The sequence below is a fragment of the Nuphar pumila genome, chromosome 9 (assembly GCF_984573655.1).
Source record: "Nuphar pumila chromosome 9, dmNupPumi1.hap1.1, whole genome shotgun sequence".
In the NCBI taxonomy this organism is placed as follows: Eukaryota; Viridiplantae; Streptophyta; class Magnoliopsida; order Nymphaeales; family Nymphaeaceae; genus Nuphar; species Nuphar pumila.
In genome coordinates, this window is record NC_143257.1 from 111,238,174 (window position 1) to 111,259,592 (window position 21,419).

The following is a 21,419-nucleotide window of genomic DNA, read 5'->3' on the forward strand; positions in this document are numbered from 1 at the left end:
TTTTTGGCGCAAGGCTTGGGAAGACCCAAGGTCTCTTTATTGTGGCTCTTACCAAGCAAAGGAGTCTTTAATTAGGGAGGTCGACCAGGGAGAAGTGAGTTTCTTCTCCATATTGAAAAATCGTGGTGAAGATAGTCTCAGTATTTTGACTGTATCTCCCTAAATACTGGTCTAAATTATGTAATTTTAAGCTTGTTGGAAAGCTAAGGTCGTGCCCTACAAGTTTGATGTTTACCATTTTGCATGATTTAGTTCGATTAAGCCTCTAAAATCCCTGATAAGTTTCTGCTGACGGCATCAAGCCCTTTGGTTGGTGGAAAAGCTCGAGTTTGTGATCTTTGAGAAGATCAACCTTGGCATGGTTGTGTAAGCATTCTTGTTCATGGTAGCTGAAGTTTCATCTCTACTATTCGTGGTTCATATTGTGGCGTCGGTTGCTTCCCAACGATGACCATTATCAACTCCAATCCGGATATCATCATCGGTTCTTCATTCTAGTCTTTTGTTTCTTTATTCGCGTTTGTTTGCAATTGTTCATGATTAATTGTTGTTAAACTGTTTTGACTCATTAAGGAGTGGCGAATACATGTTTAGGAGAGTTTATGTTAAGAATTGTCTCATTTGATCATAATTTTATTCGGGACTATTGTTGGGTGTGTATGAACTCAGATCCTTTTTAGAAAATACTAAATTCCTGTTGCGAGATAACAGAGACGTCTTTGCTAAAACATCCATGTCAGACTCATTTCTGAACGAATGTTCGTGTTATTTAGATTCTTGAAAAGCTGAGACGATTGTCTACAATTTTATAGTTGAAACATTTTTTATATTCATCCATTGGAACCTCTGAATTTGTCTGTCAAGGTGTCAAACTGACAGAAGTCCATTATTTTATTTCTGTTACAGAATGTTTGAAATAGTGTTTGATATTTTGTTGTTATCTGAAGATTCTCTACATGAAATTTAGAATCTTTTGATTCTGTGAAAAGCTAAGATCAAAAGCTACAGTTTTCATGTTTGAAGATTTTGTTGACTCATTGTCGTTGTGCTCCAAAAATAGCAATTTCTGTTGTTATTCAATATTTAAATTATTTAAATTTTTATTCCTGCAATAATATTTCTATATCATTCTGCATATTCAAAAATTCGTAGAGGATTGTAAAAACATTAAAAAATTATGATCTTTAGTGTTCTGGAAAGATCTGAATCTGACTTTCATTTCGTCAGTTGTGAGTTTTTCCAAACTCTAACGTTTGAAGGGTCAAAAATCTTTTCAAACAGTCTGTTTCTGAAAGTCGATAATCTGTGTTGGACTCGTTTAGCAGTCCCGGTGTCGAGTCCGTGGATCGGATATTCCTGCTCTGAATCTGGTATTTCTAGATTCGTTGAAAAGTTGTGTGAATCACACACAACTTTCATTTGGACCGCCTCTATCGAAACAGAGTGCACAGGTCCCAAAAATCTGTTTTCTAGAGTTCTGTTTAGACTCTACATCGTATAAGCTTCCGCATGCATTTGGATTTGTTTGAATCTTGGATCATGGATCGGTGTGTACCAAGTCCACTGTAGCATTGCATCAGAGAGAGAGAGAACATTCATCATTCACCATTACCAAAATACATCCAACAAAATATTGGATGAGAGAGAAACATAAGAGTAAGACAACCACAATCTAGATGGTGGTTGTGCACAAATCAGAGTACAAGCAAATCAACAACACCTCCCCCCTCTCTACTATGTAATTTAAGAGCCAGATACACATCAGACATGACCCGTTGTTAAAGCCTTCCGAAATCGAATTTGATGTCCACGAAAAGAGAGAGAGACTTATATAACTATAAATGAAGCCATAAAAAGTCATAAGATTTTACACGCAATAATCATGATAAAAGCGTCTTTTTCAAATTATTTGAAATTCTAAAAATATGCTATTTTTTTAGGAATATATCAACTTCTAAAAAAATATTAAGATTTTTATCCTGAAATAGGGAGGACATTGGTTACGTAGTTCCAATTCAAAAAGAACACGTACCCCCAACAGATAATCTCTACGACCAACACGACCTTTCTTTGGAACACGTCTCTATAAAATATGAGTAACCATTCTCGTCCAACCAACCAGGGGCTCTGCTTCTCTTGCAGGAGCAGTTAGTGCACCTCACCTTGGATTGGGACGTTGCAAGTTCGAATCCCATTGGTATGGGTCGGACTAACCCCAGCTTTCTCTGTCGAAAAAAAACCCATGCTCATCCAAACAATATAATAAAAACTATTTTTTAAGGAGAAAAAAACAAATAAGAGCTTCACCTTTGGTGAACAAGGGCAGTGATGTCAAATTGGTATCTGCCAAATCCATAATCGATAGAGCGTGAGGTGGAGCCACGTTGTGCGTAGGGTGGGCAGGAAACCATCCTGACCGGAGTGCAGGTGGGCAGTGCCCCAAGATAGAGTGGTGAGCACCACTCGTACCTGATGAACTCGACCCAAAGGGGGCATGACACCCACCTGACCCGGAGCCCGAGTGAAGCTGAATCTGGATCCAAATTCTAAGTGATGATATTGGATCCAATAAAATCCATTAGAGAACAAGAGTGTTTGCATTTAAAAAAGCACAAAAGGATCGGCATTTGTTCTGAGTCGGAATTTAGATCCGATAGAATGTACCGATCTGAGTTTGAATAAAACTAAGGTCAGATCATGGAAATCTGAACCCGATCCGAGTACACATTCCCCATCTTATTTTAGGATCCCGTATCTTACACTAATGTGCTGAATTCATGAGATTGGAGGTCCAATCAAGTATGATACATTGTCAAACTTTTCTTGATGGTATTTTGAGAAAGCATAATAGTGGATGGCTGAATCTTCGAACGGTGTTGAACGTGCAATGCACATTGAATTTGTGCAAGCAGCAATCGCTGACTGCCACAAAAGGGTCATTTTTGTACAATTTAGCACACGTCACACGCTCGTCCGACACTAGCGTCCACTGTTTGAGTGTCTATTACTACGCCCATCTCAGTTACGCATATTAGGATTTTCTTGGCATGAGAAAAACTTGTGATAAATAGATGAGTTATATTTAAACCATGCACAGTTGGCATTTTCGGGACTCAGTATCATATTGGACACATGAAACTCGGCAACTTGGACGAGTCAACTTAGTGACTCGGGTGAGTTAAGGTTTTTTATTTAATTTATTAAAAATATATTTTATATATAATACAAGAAATTTTATCGACAGGCCCTTTTTGAAAAATCTAGATATCTTCTTCATTAAACCATGTTTCGTTACCGAGTCCCTTCTTCTGGGCCCCTGATCATATGAACATTACAATTTTGACTTTTTTTTTAAACTATCTTTGTTACTCTCGTGCGTAAGGAACCCTTTAATAAAAAAAGTGTAATGTTTTAAATTTAAAAAAAAAATGCATATTACACCCCTCCAGATGTGATCTACATGCTTACAATACTTGGTTTACGATTATTCTGATATCTATGTAAGAATTTGCAAGAGTTGAAAAATTAATGGTTTACAATGTATTAAATTTTCAACCATCATAAAATCTTATTTTTACAAAAAAAAAAATATGAATAAAGAGTTGAATCCTTCTATTTTGTACATACTAAACATATTCATGAGGTTAGATTTGGTTAAAACAACATCCCACTATGTTGTTTACTTGAAACTATTAGGAAAACATTGCACTTTGGCATCACTTCATATTATTTGTATTGAAAAAACAAACACTCAACCCTTCTTTGTTTTCAGACCAAGCCCATCCAGTACAATGATTTCTTTGCACATAAGTAAAGTAAGACATTTTACGAATGGTCCCCATAGAGACCCCAGGGGTTTGGGGTAGTGGGATGGAGCCTAGACTGTTTGACCGGCAGTCTAGGTACAAATCTCATGGGCATCACCTTCCATGCGTAAGCCAAAGCTTGGCGACTCTCAGGGGTCGAGGGGTTTTTACCAGTGTTGTGAGAGGCGTACGCCTCAGTACCTGAAGCGTACGCCTCAGAGGCGAGGCGCATGCTCAAGGTACTGAGGCGTTGTTGTGATGCGCTTAAAGTAAATATAAAAGAAGTACCACGGATACTTGAGAAGTAAGATCACTAGTGCGAGGCGTTGAGTATGATGCCACATATTTTTACGATATTTTAGATAATACCACAGATACTTGAGAGTCTTATGTTGTGAGAGGTGTACGCCTCAATACCTGAGGCATACGCCTCAGAGGCGAAGCGCAGGCTCAAACGCCTCGCTTCGCCTCATCGCATTTAACAACCTTGGTTTTTACGCCGAGATGGACAGAGACCCTAGTACCGCAGGCTGAGCCAGCGCAGCTAGGTCTATGCGCCTGAGGGGTTTCTTCGAGTAAAAAAAAATGATCTTCATAGACCCTTTTACGAATTATGGTCCTTATGTTACTTGAATATTATACGATTTCCAACAGTCCCAGGATTTATTAGCTTAACTTTTCTTGCTTTGATCATTAGCTGCCACCAACAGTGAAAGATTTGTTTTATCTTTCTTTTTTTTATGACGAGGAACCCTCACCAAAGTGAGGGAAAACCCTGGGTGGTGGTCCATATCTGAAAGCTGCCAGCACACTTGTCTACAAGCGGGGTTTGATCCGGGGTCTTCAACTCAACACCTTCACAAGCCCCCTCTACTAGCCACGCGGTGGTGACTCATTTTGTCTTTTGACTCCATAAGTAAGAAAACTCAATTCCCCATGACCTTCGCAAGGGACCATGCGAGAGGGTGGTGTATGTTCCCTCCCGATGATTCACTGAATCCCACGTCTGTGTTCGGGGCTTTGAATGAGCACCACGTATACAAGCACATGGGGCTCGTATTCCCGTGTATGTTGACATAACTTTGCATCGGACTCTGGTGTTGTTGCAAAGACTTAAGTACCCTTTCTTGCTATTCTTCTCATAAAGTGATGGTTTGAGAAAATGACAAAAATGCCCTTCATTCAAAAAAGAAAAAACAAACAGTTCAAAAAAAGGACAAACATGTCCTTCATCCAGAAAGTCGAGGATGATGTTGACTCTTCAAAGTCTTCTTCTTCTTTCTCCGTAAAACACTGTAAAACCCTCTTTCTCTCTCTAGAGAAGAAATCAAGGGAGGATTCTTGAAAAGACTTAAGTGCCCCAAATATGATTATTTAATACCTAGTCTTTGCACTGCAGGATTATCCGAGAAAGAAATCTCCCCTAGAGGAGGCCATGAACATCAACCCTCTCACTCTCTCTCTCCCTTCTCTTTCTGCTTCTGTGCACATCCAGCAGAAGATCCTACATTGCTCCATCAAGCACCGACTGACCTGCACATTGACTGTTGTGGAGCCTGATTCAGAGTTTTTACCCTTACAGGAGAAGGGTTTGGGGACTCCTCCCAGCATGGGTAGCATTGTTCAACTAAATGAGTTGTAGATCCTGATTTAGAGTTTTTACCCTTACAAGAGAGGGGTAAAACCTCATCTCACTCTCTCTCCCTTCTCTCTCTACTTCTGTGCACATCCAACAAACGATCCAACATCTCTCCATCAAACACCGACTGACCTGCACACTGACTGTAGCATCGTTCAACTTGATGAGTTGTGGAGCCTGATTTAGAGTTTTTGCCCTTACAGGAGGGGGGTTTGGGGGCTCGTCCCAGCGTGGGTAGCATCATTCAACTTGAAGAGTTGTGGAGTCTGATTCAAAGTTTTTACTCATTCATATTTTAAGGAATTAGATCTCATGTTTGAACATCCACGCATGTGCAGTTTGCTTTCATCATGTTCAGTTGCTTTCTAGATTATACTTTGAATTCTGGTGCATTTTAAATCTATCGATTTGTATGTAACCAGAGCTCATTTTAATCTGAATTTTTTACTGCAACTTTATGCATATGTCTTCATGCTCTCCACCAAAAATCAGATCATTTTGAGTTTGTTTGACCCACTTTAAAAATCGAGATTCAGAACCTGTTATTTTGCACCGTCAGGATTTTAGCAGAATCAGGACCAACTTGCGGGAGTGATTTCTCCCTAACCAGAGATGATCTTTCAGATCCGTAAAAAGGGTTGTTTTTAAAATGAATCTAGTTTGTTCATACCAAATTTCAGCGATTTCTATGGTGTTTTTATATCAGTTTTGGGTCAAAAACCATAACCCTATCACCCTGTGTCATTTTAACGGCTCAGATTTTGATCTATTTTGTTTGAATTTTATTTCCCTAATGGGAGATCATTTTTCAATTCTGTAAAATGGGTTCTCTTCGTTTATGTGTTTATTTCATCCCTGTAAATTTTTAGAATTTTTCATGGTAAATTACTATTTTATTTTGATTAAATACCAGAACCTTGTATCCAGATTTTATAAATGTTCTGATTTTGGCCCCCATATCATGACTGTTGTAGCACTTCTTCAACAAATCGTTATTTGATTGACAATATTCTTCAGCAAATCATTGTTATGATTTTTTAGGGTCTCTAATGAGTCCCTACTATGATTTGTAGTATTTTTGGGTCTCCAACGAGCCTCACAATGATTTATAGTATTGTCCGGTCTTTTAACTATGATTTATAGTGCTTTGGGGTCTCCAACGAGCCCCATAGCGATTTGTAGTATTTTTTGGTCTTTTAACTATGATTTATAGTATTTTCGGGTCTCTAACGAGACCCACAGCGATTTATAGTGTTCTGAATTTCACTATAGCGATTTGTAGTGTTTCTCGCTAAACACTACAGCGATTTATGATACAAATCGTTATCCGAATCAGGACCAACTTGTGAGGGCTATATCTCCCTAACCAGAGATCGAATTTCAAATCCGTAAAAGGTGGTGTCTTCGTTATGAAGTCTAGTTTATTCCTGTAAATTTTCAGCGATTTTTATGGTCATTTGATACCCTATTTGGATCTAAAACCAGACTCCTATCAGTCTACCTTATTTGAGTGACATAGGTTTTTATTTCATTTTGTAAGAGTCATATCTCCCCAACGGAAGATCATTTTCCAAATTCGTAAAAGGGGTTTTTTTCCTCTATGTGTCTAGTTTATATCTAGAAAGTTTTATAACTTTTTATGCTTATTTGATATTTCAAACCTGTTAAAAACCGATACATGTCTCCAACAAGTTATAATTAACTTTCATCCACTCAGTTAAAAGAAAATAATAACATGTCTCAGTTTTTAACAGATTTAAAATATCAAATGAGCATAAAAAGTTATAAAACTTTCTAGATATAAACTAGACACATAGAGAAAGAAAGCCTCTTTTACGAATTTGGAAAATGATCTTCCGTTGGGGAATTATGACTCTTACAAAAAAAAATAAAAAACTATGTCACTCAAATAAGGCAGACTGATAGGGGTCTGGTTTTAGATCTAAATGGGGTATCAAATGACCATAGAAATCGTTGAAAATTTACAAGAATAAACTAGACTTCATAACAAAGACACCACTTTTTATAGATTTGAAATTCGATCTCTGGTTAGGTAGATATGGCCCTCACAAGTTGGTCCTGATTCGGATAGTGATTTGTATCACAAATCGCTGTAGTGTTTAGCGAGAAACACTACAAATCGCTATAGCGAGATCCAGCAACATTATAAATCGCTGTGGGTTTCGTTAAAGACCCAAAAACACTATAAATCATAGTTAAAAGACCGAAAAATACTACAAATCGCTGTGGGGCTCATTGGAGACCCCAAAGCACTATAAATCATAGTTAAAAGACCGAACAACACTATAAATCATTGTGAGGCTCGTTGGAGACCCAAAAATACTATAAATCATAGTAGAGACTCATTAGAGACCCAAAAAAATCATAACAACGATTTGCTGAACAATATTGTCAATCAAATAGCGATTTGTTGAAGAAGTGCTGCAACAGTCATGATATGGGGGCCAAAATCAGAACATTTATAAAATCTGGATATAAGGTTCTGGTATTTAATCAAAATAAAATAGTAATTGACTATGAAAAATTCTGAAAATTTACAGGGATGAACTAGACACATAAACAAAGAGAACCCGTTTTACAGAATTGAAAAATGATCTCCCATTAAGAAAATAAAATTCAAACAAAATGGATCAAAATCTGAGCTATTAAAATGATACAGGGTGACAGGGTTATTGTTTTTTACCCAAAACTGGTATGAAAACACCATATAAATCACTTAAATTTGGTATGAACAAACTAGATTCAATTTAAAAAACAACCCTTTTTACGGATCGGAAAGATCATCTCTGGTTAGGGAGAAATCACTCCTGTAAGTTGGTCCTGATTCTACTAAAATCCTGACGGTGCAAAATAACAGGTTCTGAATCTCGATTTTTAAAGTGGGTCAAACAAACTCAGAATGATCTGATTTTTGGTGGAGAGCATGAAGACATATGCATAAAGTTGCAGTAAAAAATTCAGATTAAAATGAGTTCTGGTTACATACAAATCGATAGATCTAAAATGCACCAGAATTCAAAGTATAATCTAGAAAGCAACTGAACATGATGAAAGCAAACTGCACATGCGTGGATATTCAAACATGAGATCTAATGCCTTAAAATATGAATGGGTAAAAACTTTGAATCAGACTCCACAACTCTTCAAGTTGAATGATGCTACCCACGCTGGGAGGAGCCCCCAAACCCCCCTCCTGTAAGGGCAAAAACTCTAAATCAGGCTTCACAACTCATCAAGTTGAACGATGCTACAGTCAGTGTGCAGGTCAGTCGGTGTTTGATGGGGAAATGTTGGATCGTTTGTTGGATGTGCACAGAAGTAGAAAGAGAAGGGAGAGAGAGTGAGATGGTTGATGTTCATGGCCTTCTCCAGGGGGAATTCTTTGTCTCCCTTGATTTCTTCTCTAGAGAGAGAGGGTTTTACAGTGTTTTACGGAGAAGGAAGAAGAAGAAGATGACGATCAAAAGTTCAAACAGACATTTTTGATGGCTCAGGTTTGTTTCGTCGGATGACCATCGGGAGGAACCCCCAAACCCTTCTCCTGTAAGGGCAAAAACTCTGAATCAGGCTCCACAACAAATCAAGTTGAACGATGCTATCCACATTGGGAGGAGCCCCCAAACCCTCCTCCTATAAGGGTAAAAACTGTGAATCAGACTCCACAACTCATCAAGTTGAATGATGCTACCCACGCTAAGAGGAGCCCTCAGACCCCCTTCTGTAAGGGTAAAAACTCTGAATCAGACTCCACAACTCTTCAAGTTGAATGATGCTACCCACGCTGGGAGGAGCCCTCAGACCCCCCTTTTCTGTAAGGGTAAAAACTTTGAATCAGACTCCACAACTCTTCAAGTTGAATGATGCTACCCACGTTAGGAGGAGCCCCCAGACCCCTCTTCTATAAGGGTAAAAACTCTAAATCATGATCTACAACTCATTTAGTTGAATGATGCTACCCACGCTGGGATGAACCCCCAAACCCTTCTCCTGTAAGGGTTAAAACTCTGAATCAGGCTCCACAACAGTCAATGTGCAGGTCAGCCGGTGCTTGATGGAGCAATGTAAGATCTTATGTTGGATGTGCATAGAAGCAGAAATAGAAGGGAGAGAGGGAGTGAGAGGGTTGATGTTCATGGCCATCTCCAGGGGAGATTTCTTTCTCAGATAATCCTGCAGTGCAGAGACTGGGTCTTAAATAATCATCTTCGGGGCACTTAAGTCTTTACAACCACTCCTTTTCAAGAATCGTCATTAAGAATATGGGGAGAGGGTACTTAAGTCTTTACAATCGCATCAAACTCCAACGCTAATTAATGCTGACAAACATGGGGATACGAGACACACATGCTTACATACGTGGTGCTCTTTGGGACCCCCGAACATGAGATGTAGCTAACTGCCCTGTTCGGGGGGGGGGGGGGGGAACATATAACCTGCTTTGGGACCATGCAGCCTTGTGTAACATTGCAAGTTCGAATCTCAATGTTATCATTGTATAACTGGCAGGGGTCAGCCTAACATAGCTTGAGTTAAAAAAAAAAAAGGTGGTGAAGTTTTAATGTTCAAATTTTGAAAATCCAAGTGCTCATGTGCAGTCTATTTAATGCATGCAGCTCATGTTCAAGTGACAAATGGCTATGATGAAGTGTTGTCATTGCATACACTAGATTATAAATCACAATTGATGAGAAGGTTGGCATTTATGACAGTGAATGATTAACTTTACAATACATACTCTCTCTCTCATCTCTGGTTTAAGTTTGAGTTTGGGTTTGGGTTTGGGTTTGGGTATGGCTGAAAAACCTAAACTCATATAGTTCAATGGGTATATAATCAGTTAAGGTTTGAATGGTTTCGAGTGTCAGTTCGAGTCTTGGTTGGTATATTAGAACCTAATTACCTGTCAATATTCAAAATATGCAAATTAATAGAATCAACTATTCATTAAGAATATATATTGACAAATGAAAAGTTTTATTGACTATTCTAAGTAATGTCGAAATCTAAATATAAAAAAAATATCTCAATTCCCACCAATCATTTCAAGTTGAAATAAAAAAAACATCAATGGTCTTATCGGGTCAGTTCATGTATGAAACGGGTTTTGCTACATAATTGATTTGGGTTCGAGTTGATTCCGGTATGAATCAGGTTTTGGTTGATGTCGACTTAAAAATAAGATGGATTTTATTACATAATGGAGTTGGGTATAAAAAGCAAGTTGGGTCCAAACAGGTTCAAGACTTCGTTTACAATGCTCCAGGACTCAACCTGTTTCCATTACGGGTCTATAATTTTGAACTGATCCAAACTCATGAGTCCATTAAAATCAGGTCGTTGGGTTTGGTCAGGTATAATTGGTTTGGGATAGAGGGTCGGTTGGGTAAACCCAGTTACCCTTAAGGGAACATTTCCGCCTCAACCTTTTAATCTGTGATTTCTTCATCTAAAATAAAAAGTGAAACAAAAACTCTGTTTTTCTCTAGTAATCATTGACACTCAATATTGTTAATTAAGATAAAGTTTCTTAGGCATTTGGAATCTCTCTCTCTCTCTCTCTCTCTCTCTCTCTCTCTCTCTCTCTCTCTATATATATATATATATATATATATATATATATATATATATATATATATAATGTGTTTTTTAGGCCCCTTTTTCGTTAGGTCTCGTTAAATTCTTTCAAAAATCATAGTTTTAAGAATTTTTTAGCAGGTTTAACACTGTAGATGTGATCTATAGGTTTTGTGTAGTTGGAACCAACTTTTGAATTACTGAAATCTGAACTGTATACAGGTTTTTTCAGTGATCTAAGATCAACGACTATAAGGATATCAGTTTTTTCTCAGCTCATAAAACCATGTATTTTCATGAAAAAAAATATAATCCAAGAGTCCATTCTCAATATATCAAACACACTAACGGTTCAGATTTATCATAAAACACTTAACCTATATAGCAGAATAGGGTACAACCAGAAATGGGGCCTAATATGTTAAGTTCTTTAAATGAATGTCATTGGAAGTACGGCTGCACCATTTCCACAAAGAAAAGTATTTAAGAATCCATTCAATGTGAAGAGACTGGGTAAAAAAAATAAGATTTGCTCATTTGATTTCAATTTTTTAATTTCCGTTTTCCTTCCCTTCACACTTGAAGCATGAGTCGCGCAGTACTACCTTGACCATCGATGAGAGAGAGAGAGAGAGAGAGTGACTCAGCAGCCAAATCTTATCCTCACTTCCCTGGCTTAATACATCGCTATATTTTTGTCTGTTTTCGAAAGGGCTCACTTATTTAAACCCTTCTTTTTCTTCTGGATCGAAATCCCTTCGCCGTAGTCTTTGTTGCAGAGAGAGGAAAGAGTGCCTGAGATCGTTCCTATCGTCCCTGAGCTCCAAGTTCTGATTGATCTTTGGGCCAGGCAAGCCCAATCCCTCGTCGCTGTTGTCTGAGGAGGAAGTGAAGATGGAGAAAAGGATCTTGGTGGGGATGGTGGTGCTGCAGAGGAAGAACGTCTTGGATTTCAACGACTTCAACGCTTCGCTGCTCGACGGCATCCGAGAGCTGCTGGGTCAGGGCGTCTCCCTCCAGCTCGTCAGTGCTGTTCACACCGATCCCGGTGAGTAGATGTGGCCTTCCTTCTTCTCTTTTCCCTTTGTTTTCTCCTCCCATTTTCAGGGAACGCTTCTTGTTATGCTTGCACTCCTAAATTCTTCCTTTTTGTTCTTTTTCTCAGTTTGGTTTCGGTTATTCTGCTTATTTGCTTCATTTTCCGTTCCATTTTTTTATTTCAGTACTCTCTCCATATACACGCACAGATCTCTCTCTCTCTCTCTCTCTCTCTCTCTCTCTCTCTCTCTCTCTCTTATTTCGCGATTTATAAGTAACATCATGTTACGTTTTACATGGTGGGAGTGTCACGATTTGTAGGTATAGCTATGTAACGATTTGTAGAAGCCCGCAAAAGAGAAATACACTCACACCAAGGAATTAAAGTAGTTCGGCTACACAGCCTACATCCACGAGATAAAGCTCCAACCCATCTCTCTTGGTATTTCGTATTACCAAGGTATTTATAGCATCCTTGCACCAAACATAAAAGAAAGAATAACAACACTTGTTGCTATAGTTATCCTTAAGAGATCTTTTAGGGATAAGAAGCGTGAGCTGAATATACCACCGTTATCACAAACTAAAACAAAAAACCCTCTCTCAATGCCTGTGACAAACGTCAGGCTCTGTCAACCAGTTTTTTGGCAGCAACCAACCGAACTTGTACCGCATCCCTCGCTTGCCTCGGCCTCAATGTTCTCGTCAGGCCCATCCTGCCTGACTCGATGACCTCACCCGACTCATTTTTCTCTCCCTCTGTGCCAGCCTCTTGATCGGCTCGATCCTTAACTCAAACAACCGGCTAGTATGGCTCCACCAACTCTACCTAGGTTCCAACCGGTCGACGGGCAAGATCCCTCCGGCAGTCAGTGACCTCTGCAATCTCACTTGGTAGGAGCAACTTGTGACCAAATTGATGAGACATGAGTGTCCCTTGTAAAAAGGTCAAAGTTAGGTGTACACTCCGTAGACTGGAGGGACCGCAAGAGTTTTATCAAATGGCCTGCCAATATGCAGTTCATCACTTCACCTAACACTTCACCTACCCCCCCCCCCCAAATAAATAAATAAATAAATAAAATCAGTCATTATTTTAGGATATGTCTGCTTTTTAGTATTTTTCTTTGCTTAATTTGTACCAATTCATGGTAGGAATTGATTAGTATTTCCATAATTTTACATAACCGATCAAAATGCATAGTTGGAGTCAACTTCTTCCTTTTTTTTCTCTTTTTAATTCAAGTAGGTTGTATGTGTCTTCATCATCAAGGTCATCATTTTCATTAATTTTTTCATCAAAGACTTGCTTTGAACTTTACTTAAAACCAACAAATAACATATTGCAAAATTTAGCTGTTGGGTAGAGTCTACAACCATACCCCGACGTTTCTCCACATTGTGCAGGTGTTATATATGATCCGGATGCTTATATATCCGTTGTGAAGTATATTACATACATTATATAAATTGGATCCTACCCTATCATATAGCATATGATAGGATCCCGTCATATGCTAAATAAAAAAAGACTCTATCCCTTCATTGACGCCAGGTCAGCGAGAGAGACAGTGCATGTTGGGTGGACCTATATCAGATATGATTTTATCTCTTGTATTGACCGACTTTCCAAGCTGTAAAGTCGATTATGCCCCTCGTGTTTATCTTAATTGTCACGTAGAAGAATAATGTCCTTTTGTGTGACCTGAAAAGATTAGGTGCAATATGATTGCACAAATATTTATGCATTAAGCATCTGATCACCCTCCATCTTGGAGACAGCGCTTGTCAGGTGTGGCGCCCAAGACCTGATGGAGGGCGATCGGGTGCTTAATGCACAATTTTTGTGCAATCATATTGCACCCGATCCCAACTCCATGTGCGACTCTCTCTCTCTCTCAATGTTATCAGTATCGGGTAACGGCCTCGTAGTTCTGAATTGGTTAAAAAATGTTACGTGTCAATCAAAACATGATCACATGTGTTAAATCTATTAAAATAATATTAAAATATAAAAAAATAATTTTAAGTATTTGTTTACATTTATTAAAAAATAGCCCATTCAGAAGTGAAGTGTGTCAAGTTTTTGCCAATACGATCGATACGTATAATTTTCTAAAATGAAGGGGGAACAATCAATATTTAGTAGATGTTTTTTTTTTGTTCATAAGTTTAATTTGTATTCCTTGCTTGATGCCAAATCATGAGAAAGAAGGAACCGGTACTTATTTTTGCAAGTTTATCTATTAAAAGGCATACTGAGGAATCAACCTTCTTCTTATGTGTCACTTTCAATTAAATTGTTTACTGCAAAGCCCCTCACAGTGATACTATTGGGATTTGAACTTAGAACGTCCCAAGAACATAAGGTGACTTGCACTAGCAGCTCCTACGAGACAAGCAGAGCCCCTCATAGGCACACACACACACACACATACACACCACTACCACCACCATTCTCAATCTTAGCTTCATAAAACTAGCAAAGATGGTTATGTGTAAATTTAGATAGTAAGCTAAGCCTATACATTAAAACTTTTTTGCAGAGAATGGGCGCCCCAGAGTCGGAGCCGAGGCGTTCCTAGAAGACTGGCCCAAGTTGCCAGACACCGTTGTGGTCGGCGAAAGCATGTTCAAAGTGAACTTCAAATGGGATGAGGAATTCGGAGTTCCGGGGGCGTTCATTATAAGAAACAATCACCAGAGTGAGTTTTTCCTGAGAACGCTGACGATCGACGACGTTCCTGGGAAGGGAAAGGTTCACTTTGTGTGCAATTCTTGGGTCTATCCTGCCGGTAAATACAAGTATGACCGCGTTTTCTTCGCCAATCAGGTAATTTTCTTCAGAAAAAAATACACATTACAAAACAGTTTGCACCAACTGGATTGCAATGGAACAGTGAGGTTTTAAGCATTGTTAAGCAAAAGTGGAACTTTGATGAGTTTGCAGCTTTAAAAAGTCAGCAAGGCAATGTTACCTTACACAATAAAAGGCAAAGCATGTCCCAAAAACTCATGGTCTGAGTTATGGGACCCAGCCTGATCATATCCATAACTTTGGATGCTTAGGAAAAGGAGTCACATGCAATAAAGGTAATCTATATTTACAAGGTCATTGTCATGCATACTTTCTCTCACCATAAATGAAAAAAAGATTTCATGAACTATTCCTATTGGGATATATATGGACCTGGCCTTTCATGCACATGGGATGTTTGCTATTGTATAGAAATATCTTACAATAATACTACTAAGATGAGAAAGATTAAACCTCCCTCTGAACAAGATTCTATGGACCATATGGGGTTTTGAACCTGCAACATCTCACCACACAGAGAGAGAGAGATGTGCACTGACAGCTCCTACCAACCAAGCGGAACCCCTGTTGATTAGTATGCGTTTAATAATAGTGAATGTGCTTGAGGGTTGGTTGCTGTTGCTTTGTCACGGTTGGGCCCACCGGGAGGGTTTTCCTCAATGTTGTCAGTATCGGTGTGTAGCCTCTAGTATGGACCGATACAAATCATATAGGCAGAAAATCGATACGTTTCACTCTTGAATAGGCCATTTTTTAATAGATAAAAATACTTAAAATTATTTTGAATATTATTTTAATAACTTTAACATGTGTCACGTTTGATATGTAATACTTTTTCATTATTTTTTGGCCGATTCAGATCAATTCACTTGAGTATTAGTATCGGGCCCGATTCTTCAATCGTTGGCCAAACGATACAGGGCTGATACCGATATTGACAACATTGGTTTATAAAAGGATAATATAAAATACTTTGGTCACAGAAAGAGTGAATGCAAAAGCTCTTTGTGGGTTGTGGAAGAAAAGGATAATATAAGATATTTTGGTCACTTGATATTCTGCTGTTAGGTTGGATAAGTTTCGCTGCAGACACTGGGCTGGTTGCTGGACATTCATGCAGGCACCCAATACAGAATAGGCGGACCTTGGGCTAAAAAAATTGGACCCGGGACCCAAATCCTGGCTCAGGCCGGACAGAGACCCTGATCTTGACATAGGAGAAAAATTACGTTTGATGGGGCTTGGTACTGTCCAAAACAAGCCTCGGATGACGGGGCTTAGCTCTTTGCACTCAAGTCCAATGAGAACCTGGGCAGGCCCAAATCAGGGTTGACCATTTGATTGCTCTCGGGATTAGGTCCTTAGGGATCTGACCTGGGACAGAACCACCCCCTTGTTGAGAACTTTGTGTGCTGGGACCCAGTTTGGGTCTCCAAATGGATCCTGGTCTGGATCCATACCAATCACAAACTCAAGTTGAAGGGATGTCACTAAGTTTATCCTAGATCCTGTTTGGGTCCCATAAGACTTGTCCTAGGCACAAGTGAATGGATCGATGTATGGATAATGAGACCCTGATTATGGTGATTGCAGAGCTATCTCCCAAGTGAGACCCCAGAACCACTGCGGATGCTGAGGGAAACCGAATTGGTGCACCTGAGAGGAGATGGAAGAGGCCAGCTTCAGGAATGGGATCGGGTCTACGATTACGCTTTTTACAATGATCTTGGAAACCCGGACAAGGGACCAGACTATGTCCGACCCGTTCTTGGAGGGTCCAGTGAATATCCATATCCGCGCAGAGGAAGGACCGGCCGCAAACCCACTAAGTCTGGTGAATGCCTTTCTCTCTTTCTTTTTGTGTTTGTTAACATGGTCTTCCAGAAAACTCAAACTGGGTTTTATTATAAAAATTGCATTTGACATCGTTTAAAACGTGACCAAGTTCATGAATTTATCGGATAACTATGATCTCAGATAGCCAAAGTTCATGACCCATTTTGTTTCCTACTTATTATCGTGGTCACATTTCAAGTTTTACCCACAGTAATATGGTTTATCGTGATATATACAGAAAAAGTCATCATCCCTATAAAATCGTGACATTTTCAAAATATATCGTGATATTAACATGCATTTATTTATTTTTATTTTTCAAACTTTTATGCTTTACGTACTTCCTAGTTTCTTAAAATCTCATCTATGCCTATATTTTTCCCAAAATTTACTGAACAAACAAAAGTTTTCAGATTTCATCACCAAAAATCTGATTGATATGAAGATTTGTGACGTTGGCTTTGCCAAACATCCCCTACAATTGTATATGTGCATGCATGCGTGTGTGTGTGTGTGTGTGTGTGTGTGTGTGTGTGTGTGTGTGATAATGGTTGCACCATATAACATAATATGTGAAGAAGAGGTTGCTAACCTCTGTTAATGTATTAACAGATCCAAAAGCAGAGAGTAGATTGCCGCTGCTGACCAGCTTGGACATCTATGTTCCGCGGGACGAGCGACTCGGACACCTGAAAATGTCTGATTTTCTCGCATACAATTTAAAATCCATAGTGCAGATCCTCGTCCCCGGATTGAAGGCTCTGTTCGACAAAACTCCGGATGAATTTGATACGTTTCAAGACGTGCTCAATCTCTATGAAGGAGGGATCAAACTGCCAGAATCCCCTGCTCTTGACAAAATTAAAGACATGATTCCGTTGGAGATGATCAAGGAGTTAGTCCGCACCGATGGCGAAAGGGTCCTCAAGTTCCCCATGCCTCAAGTGATTCAGAGTAAGCAAAATTTGACAAACAAATCTTGAAGTTGTTCATGGTTTCTTCCTTGAATTTCATGGTTTGATAACTTTTCGCAATGCCGGGAATGTAGATGATAAGAGTGCATGGAGGACAGACGAAGAGTTTGCAAGAGAGATGCTGGCTGGAGCTAACCCTGTTATCATTAGTCGTCTTGAGGTAAATGAATCATGCTGAGTAAGTTGCTTATGAAAGATATTTCTTGTGATTGAAGGCTTTGGATCAAACCCCGCTGGCGCATGGTGTGCTCGTAGCTTTTAAAGGTGAGCCATGAAAGGCGAGCAGGGAACCAGAGAGCGGCTATGTGACAGCCAATCACATGACAGCATTTCATGTGGGGGCCTGCACTCTGTACTTATGGACCCCATTCAATGCTGTCATGTAACAGGTTAGTGTCACATAGCCATGGCAATTAGCCGCTCCTTTTATCTCAGCTCCTCGTAAGGCAGTGTGGTCATGGGCTCCAACACTAGGGTTTGCCTCGCTGGTGGCAGCCTGGTTTTCGGTGTAGATTTCTTATCATAAAAAAAACGAAAGATATTTCATAGGGTTTAGGACATATACATTACCAAAGTAGAACCATGTCATGTAGTCCAATGCCATAATCATCTTGGGTCATTTTTCCTATTTGGTTAGCTCATAAACCAAGATTAAATCTGGACATATAGACTTGAGAATCTGGTCTAATGAGCTCATTCAAGAGTCGGTTTGCACCGAGGTCTTGAACTCTTTAACTATCATGCCTCTTATGTGGTGTACCGGCTTTGTTCATGCAGGAGTTCCCTCCAAAAAGCAAGCTTGATCCAGCACTGTATGGTCCACAAGATAGCACAATTACAGCCCAACATATAGAAAAGTTCCTGCACGGCTTAACAGTTGATGAGGTACTATCTAGATACCACATGCTTAATCAGATCGTGAAGCTAATGTTGAAAAGAATTTGTGACCAAATCTCTTCATCAGTTTTCAATTGATCGGTTAATTAATAATCTGTGGTTTGTTTAGGCTTTGGAGAAGAATAAACTCTTCATCCTGGATCACCATGACGCAATCATGCCCTACTTGAACCGCATCAATACCACGGGCAACAAGATCTATGCTTCAAGAACAGTGCTGTTCCTCAAGGATGATGGCACACTAACGCCTTTGGCTATTGAGCTCAGCTTGCCAAGCCTTGAAGAGCAACACCATGGTGCAGTGAGCAATGTTTACACTCCGGCCGATGAGGGGATCGAAGCTTCTGTGTGGCAGCTTGCAAAGGCATTTGTTGCTGTCGACGATTCTGGCTACCATCACCTCATCAGTCATTGGTAATCTCTTTTTACAATTTATTACGACTGAGAAACCATCCCCAGGATTAGAGACCTAGTCGCGCTGGCTCTGCCTGCCGTACTTAGTTCACTGCCCTGTCCTGGTAATCACTAATTTGCCTCTTAAAATGACTCTGGTACATGCATGTGTAAAAGCATGCCAATACACACATACATAGACATTATCTTTGGCCTTAAGGCAAAGGATGCACATCTAGGACTTCAAAATCGTAACATACCCTTAAGTAGAGCCTATGTTAGCCTAATTTGGAGAAGTGAAAAAACTTTGCAGGCTGAACACACATGCAACCATGGAGCCATTTGTGATAGCGACCAACAGGAGATTGAGTGCGATGCATCCCATCTACAAGCTGCTGCATCCTCATTTTCGCGACACCATGAACATCAATGCGCTGGCGAGGCAGATTCTCATCAATGCAGGCGGTCTGCTGGAAAAGACTGTCTTCCCTGCAAAATACTCTATGGAGATGTCTTCTGTGCTCTACAAGAGTTGGGTCTTCACTGAGCAGGGCCTCCCGGCTGACCTCGTCAAAAGGTATGCTCAAGGTTTTGCTCAACCTCATTTTTTTTTAAAAAGGCAAGCTGGGTTAGGCAGACAGACCCCCTATCAGTTATACAACGATACATTGGGATTTGAACTTACAACATCCCAACACAAGGTGACGTGCACTAGCTGCTCCTATCCGACAAGCCAAGCCCCCCCTTGGTAAATTCACTAGATGCAAAATGGGCTTTGGGTCAATCCCATGCTCTATATGCAAATGGTTAGGATTTGGATTACCATATCTGACCGATTGGATGTTGGCTAATCAAATTCAGAATCAAATTCGGATTGGGATGATGAAAAGCTCAAAGCGTATCTTATTTTTTACATGTAGTCAGATTGGGATATCATCAAAACTGGATATGTTTTGGATTCGGCAGCAAATCCAACTAAACTAGACACATTCAGTCAGATATCAGATAAAATCCGATCCATTCACATCCCTACCCATACTTCAAATTGAAACTATTACTGCTGTCAAAGGCTCAGTTCAGCATCGGACGGCCTGTGAATGCGTCCATCTCTAATTCCACGGCCCAGATTTTTCCCTTGTTTTGTGTGTGACCGTAAAATGTGGGCTTCATCTTATATATATTTCCTGTTGTATGTGCAGGGGAATGGCAGTGTCTGATTCAAGTAAGCCCCACGGTCTCCGCCTATTGATTGAAGACTATCCGTACGCAGTGGATGGCCTGGAAATATGGTTCGCTATCCGGAACTGGGTCCATGATTACTGCTCCATCTACTACAAATCAGACCATGTCATCAAGTCCGATGCTGAGCTCCAGTCATGGTGGCATGAGATCCGATACCTTGGCCATGGTGACAAGAAAGCAGAACCCTGGTGGCCAAAGATGGAGACCCTGGAAGAGCTCGTCGAGTCATTGACCACCATCATCTGGGTCGCGTCTGCGCTCCACGCTGCAATCAGCTTCGGTCTGTACCCTTATGCCGGGTACCACCCCAACCGACCCACATTGAGCCGGAGGTTCATGCCCGAACCCGGGACTGAGGAGTATGCCGAGTTGGAGAGGGACCCAGACTCGGTCTTCTTGAAGACAATCACGTCCCAGATGCAAACCCTAGTGGGCATCGCTGTGTTCGAGATCTTGTCGAGGCACTCATCGGACGAGGTGTACCTGGGTCAGAACACAGATGCTGAATGGACTGGAGAAGCGGAGGCGCTGGCCGCCTTCCGCCGCTTCGGTGATCGGTTGGTGGAGATCGAGAACCGGATCATGCAGATGAATAACGAATCGGGCATGTGGAAGAACCGGGCCGGGCCGGTTCAGGTCCCTTATACCCTCTTATACCCAAATACATCCGATCTATCTGGGGTTGGAGGGTTGACTGGAAAGGGGATCCCTAACAGTGTCTCCATTTAGACAGCTCCTATACGTCTGGTGTTTGTGTTGGTACAATTTACTTGATAATAATGCTGTAGTCAATAAAAGGATATTACTGGTGGTGCATGTCTTTGTGATTTTTTTACATTGTATTGTAATAAAGATAGGATTTGTGCTTGTATTTGATTGTCTCACTGATTGTACTTCTCTTTAATTTATGATCATCCTAAAAATCAGTTGTTCAGTGGTCTGTTGAAGCCTCTCTTTTCATAATGGCATGTCCTGTTCCCCTAGGGGTGCAAACGGGTTGGATTAGGGCCGCATCTAGCCGGATCTGATTTCAATATGTAAACAGTAGATTCAAGTTTGAATCGTGAACGAAATCAGATACAAGGAGGTAAGATTAATCTGAATCCGAAATACATGTGGTAATACTAGATCCGGAAAAAATAGAACAAAACAAGCTATTTGATTGTAAAAAAAATGCAACA

At 40.1% G+C, this 21,419-nt stretch overlaps 1 protein-coding gene across 1 annotated transcript; it reads left to right on the plus strand.

Moving 5' to 3' along the window:
* Positions 1–11,550: 11,550 nt before the first annotated feature.
* On the plus strand, positions 11,551–21,054 carry LOC149828876 (putative linoleate 9S-lipoxygenase 5). Its single transcript, XM_090017774.1, has 9 exons — positions 11,551–12,088; positions 14,625–14,911; positions 16,490–16,730; positions 17,345–17,686; positions 17,781–17,866; positions 18,484–18,591; positions 18,713–19,017; positions 19,310–19,573; positions 20,196–21,054. Exons 1-9 carry the CDS (start codon positions 11,935–11,937, stop codon positions 20,965–20,967), a joined length of 2,559 nt encoding a protein of 852 aa, XP_089873900.1. The 5' UTR covers positions 11,551–11,934; the 3' UTR covers positions 20,968–21,054.
* Positions 21,055–21,419: the final 365 nt, after the last annotated feature.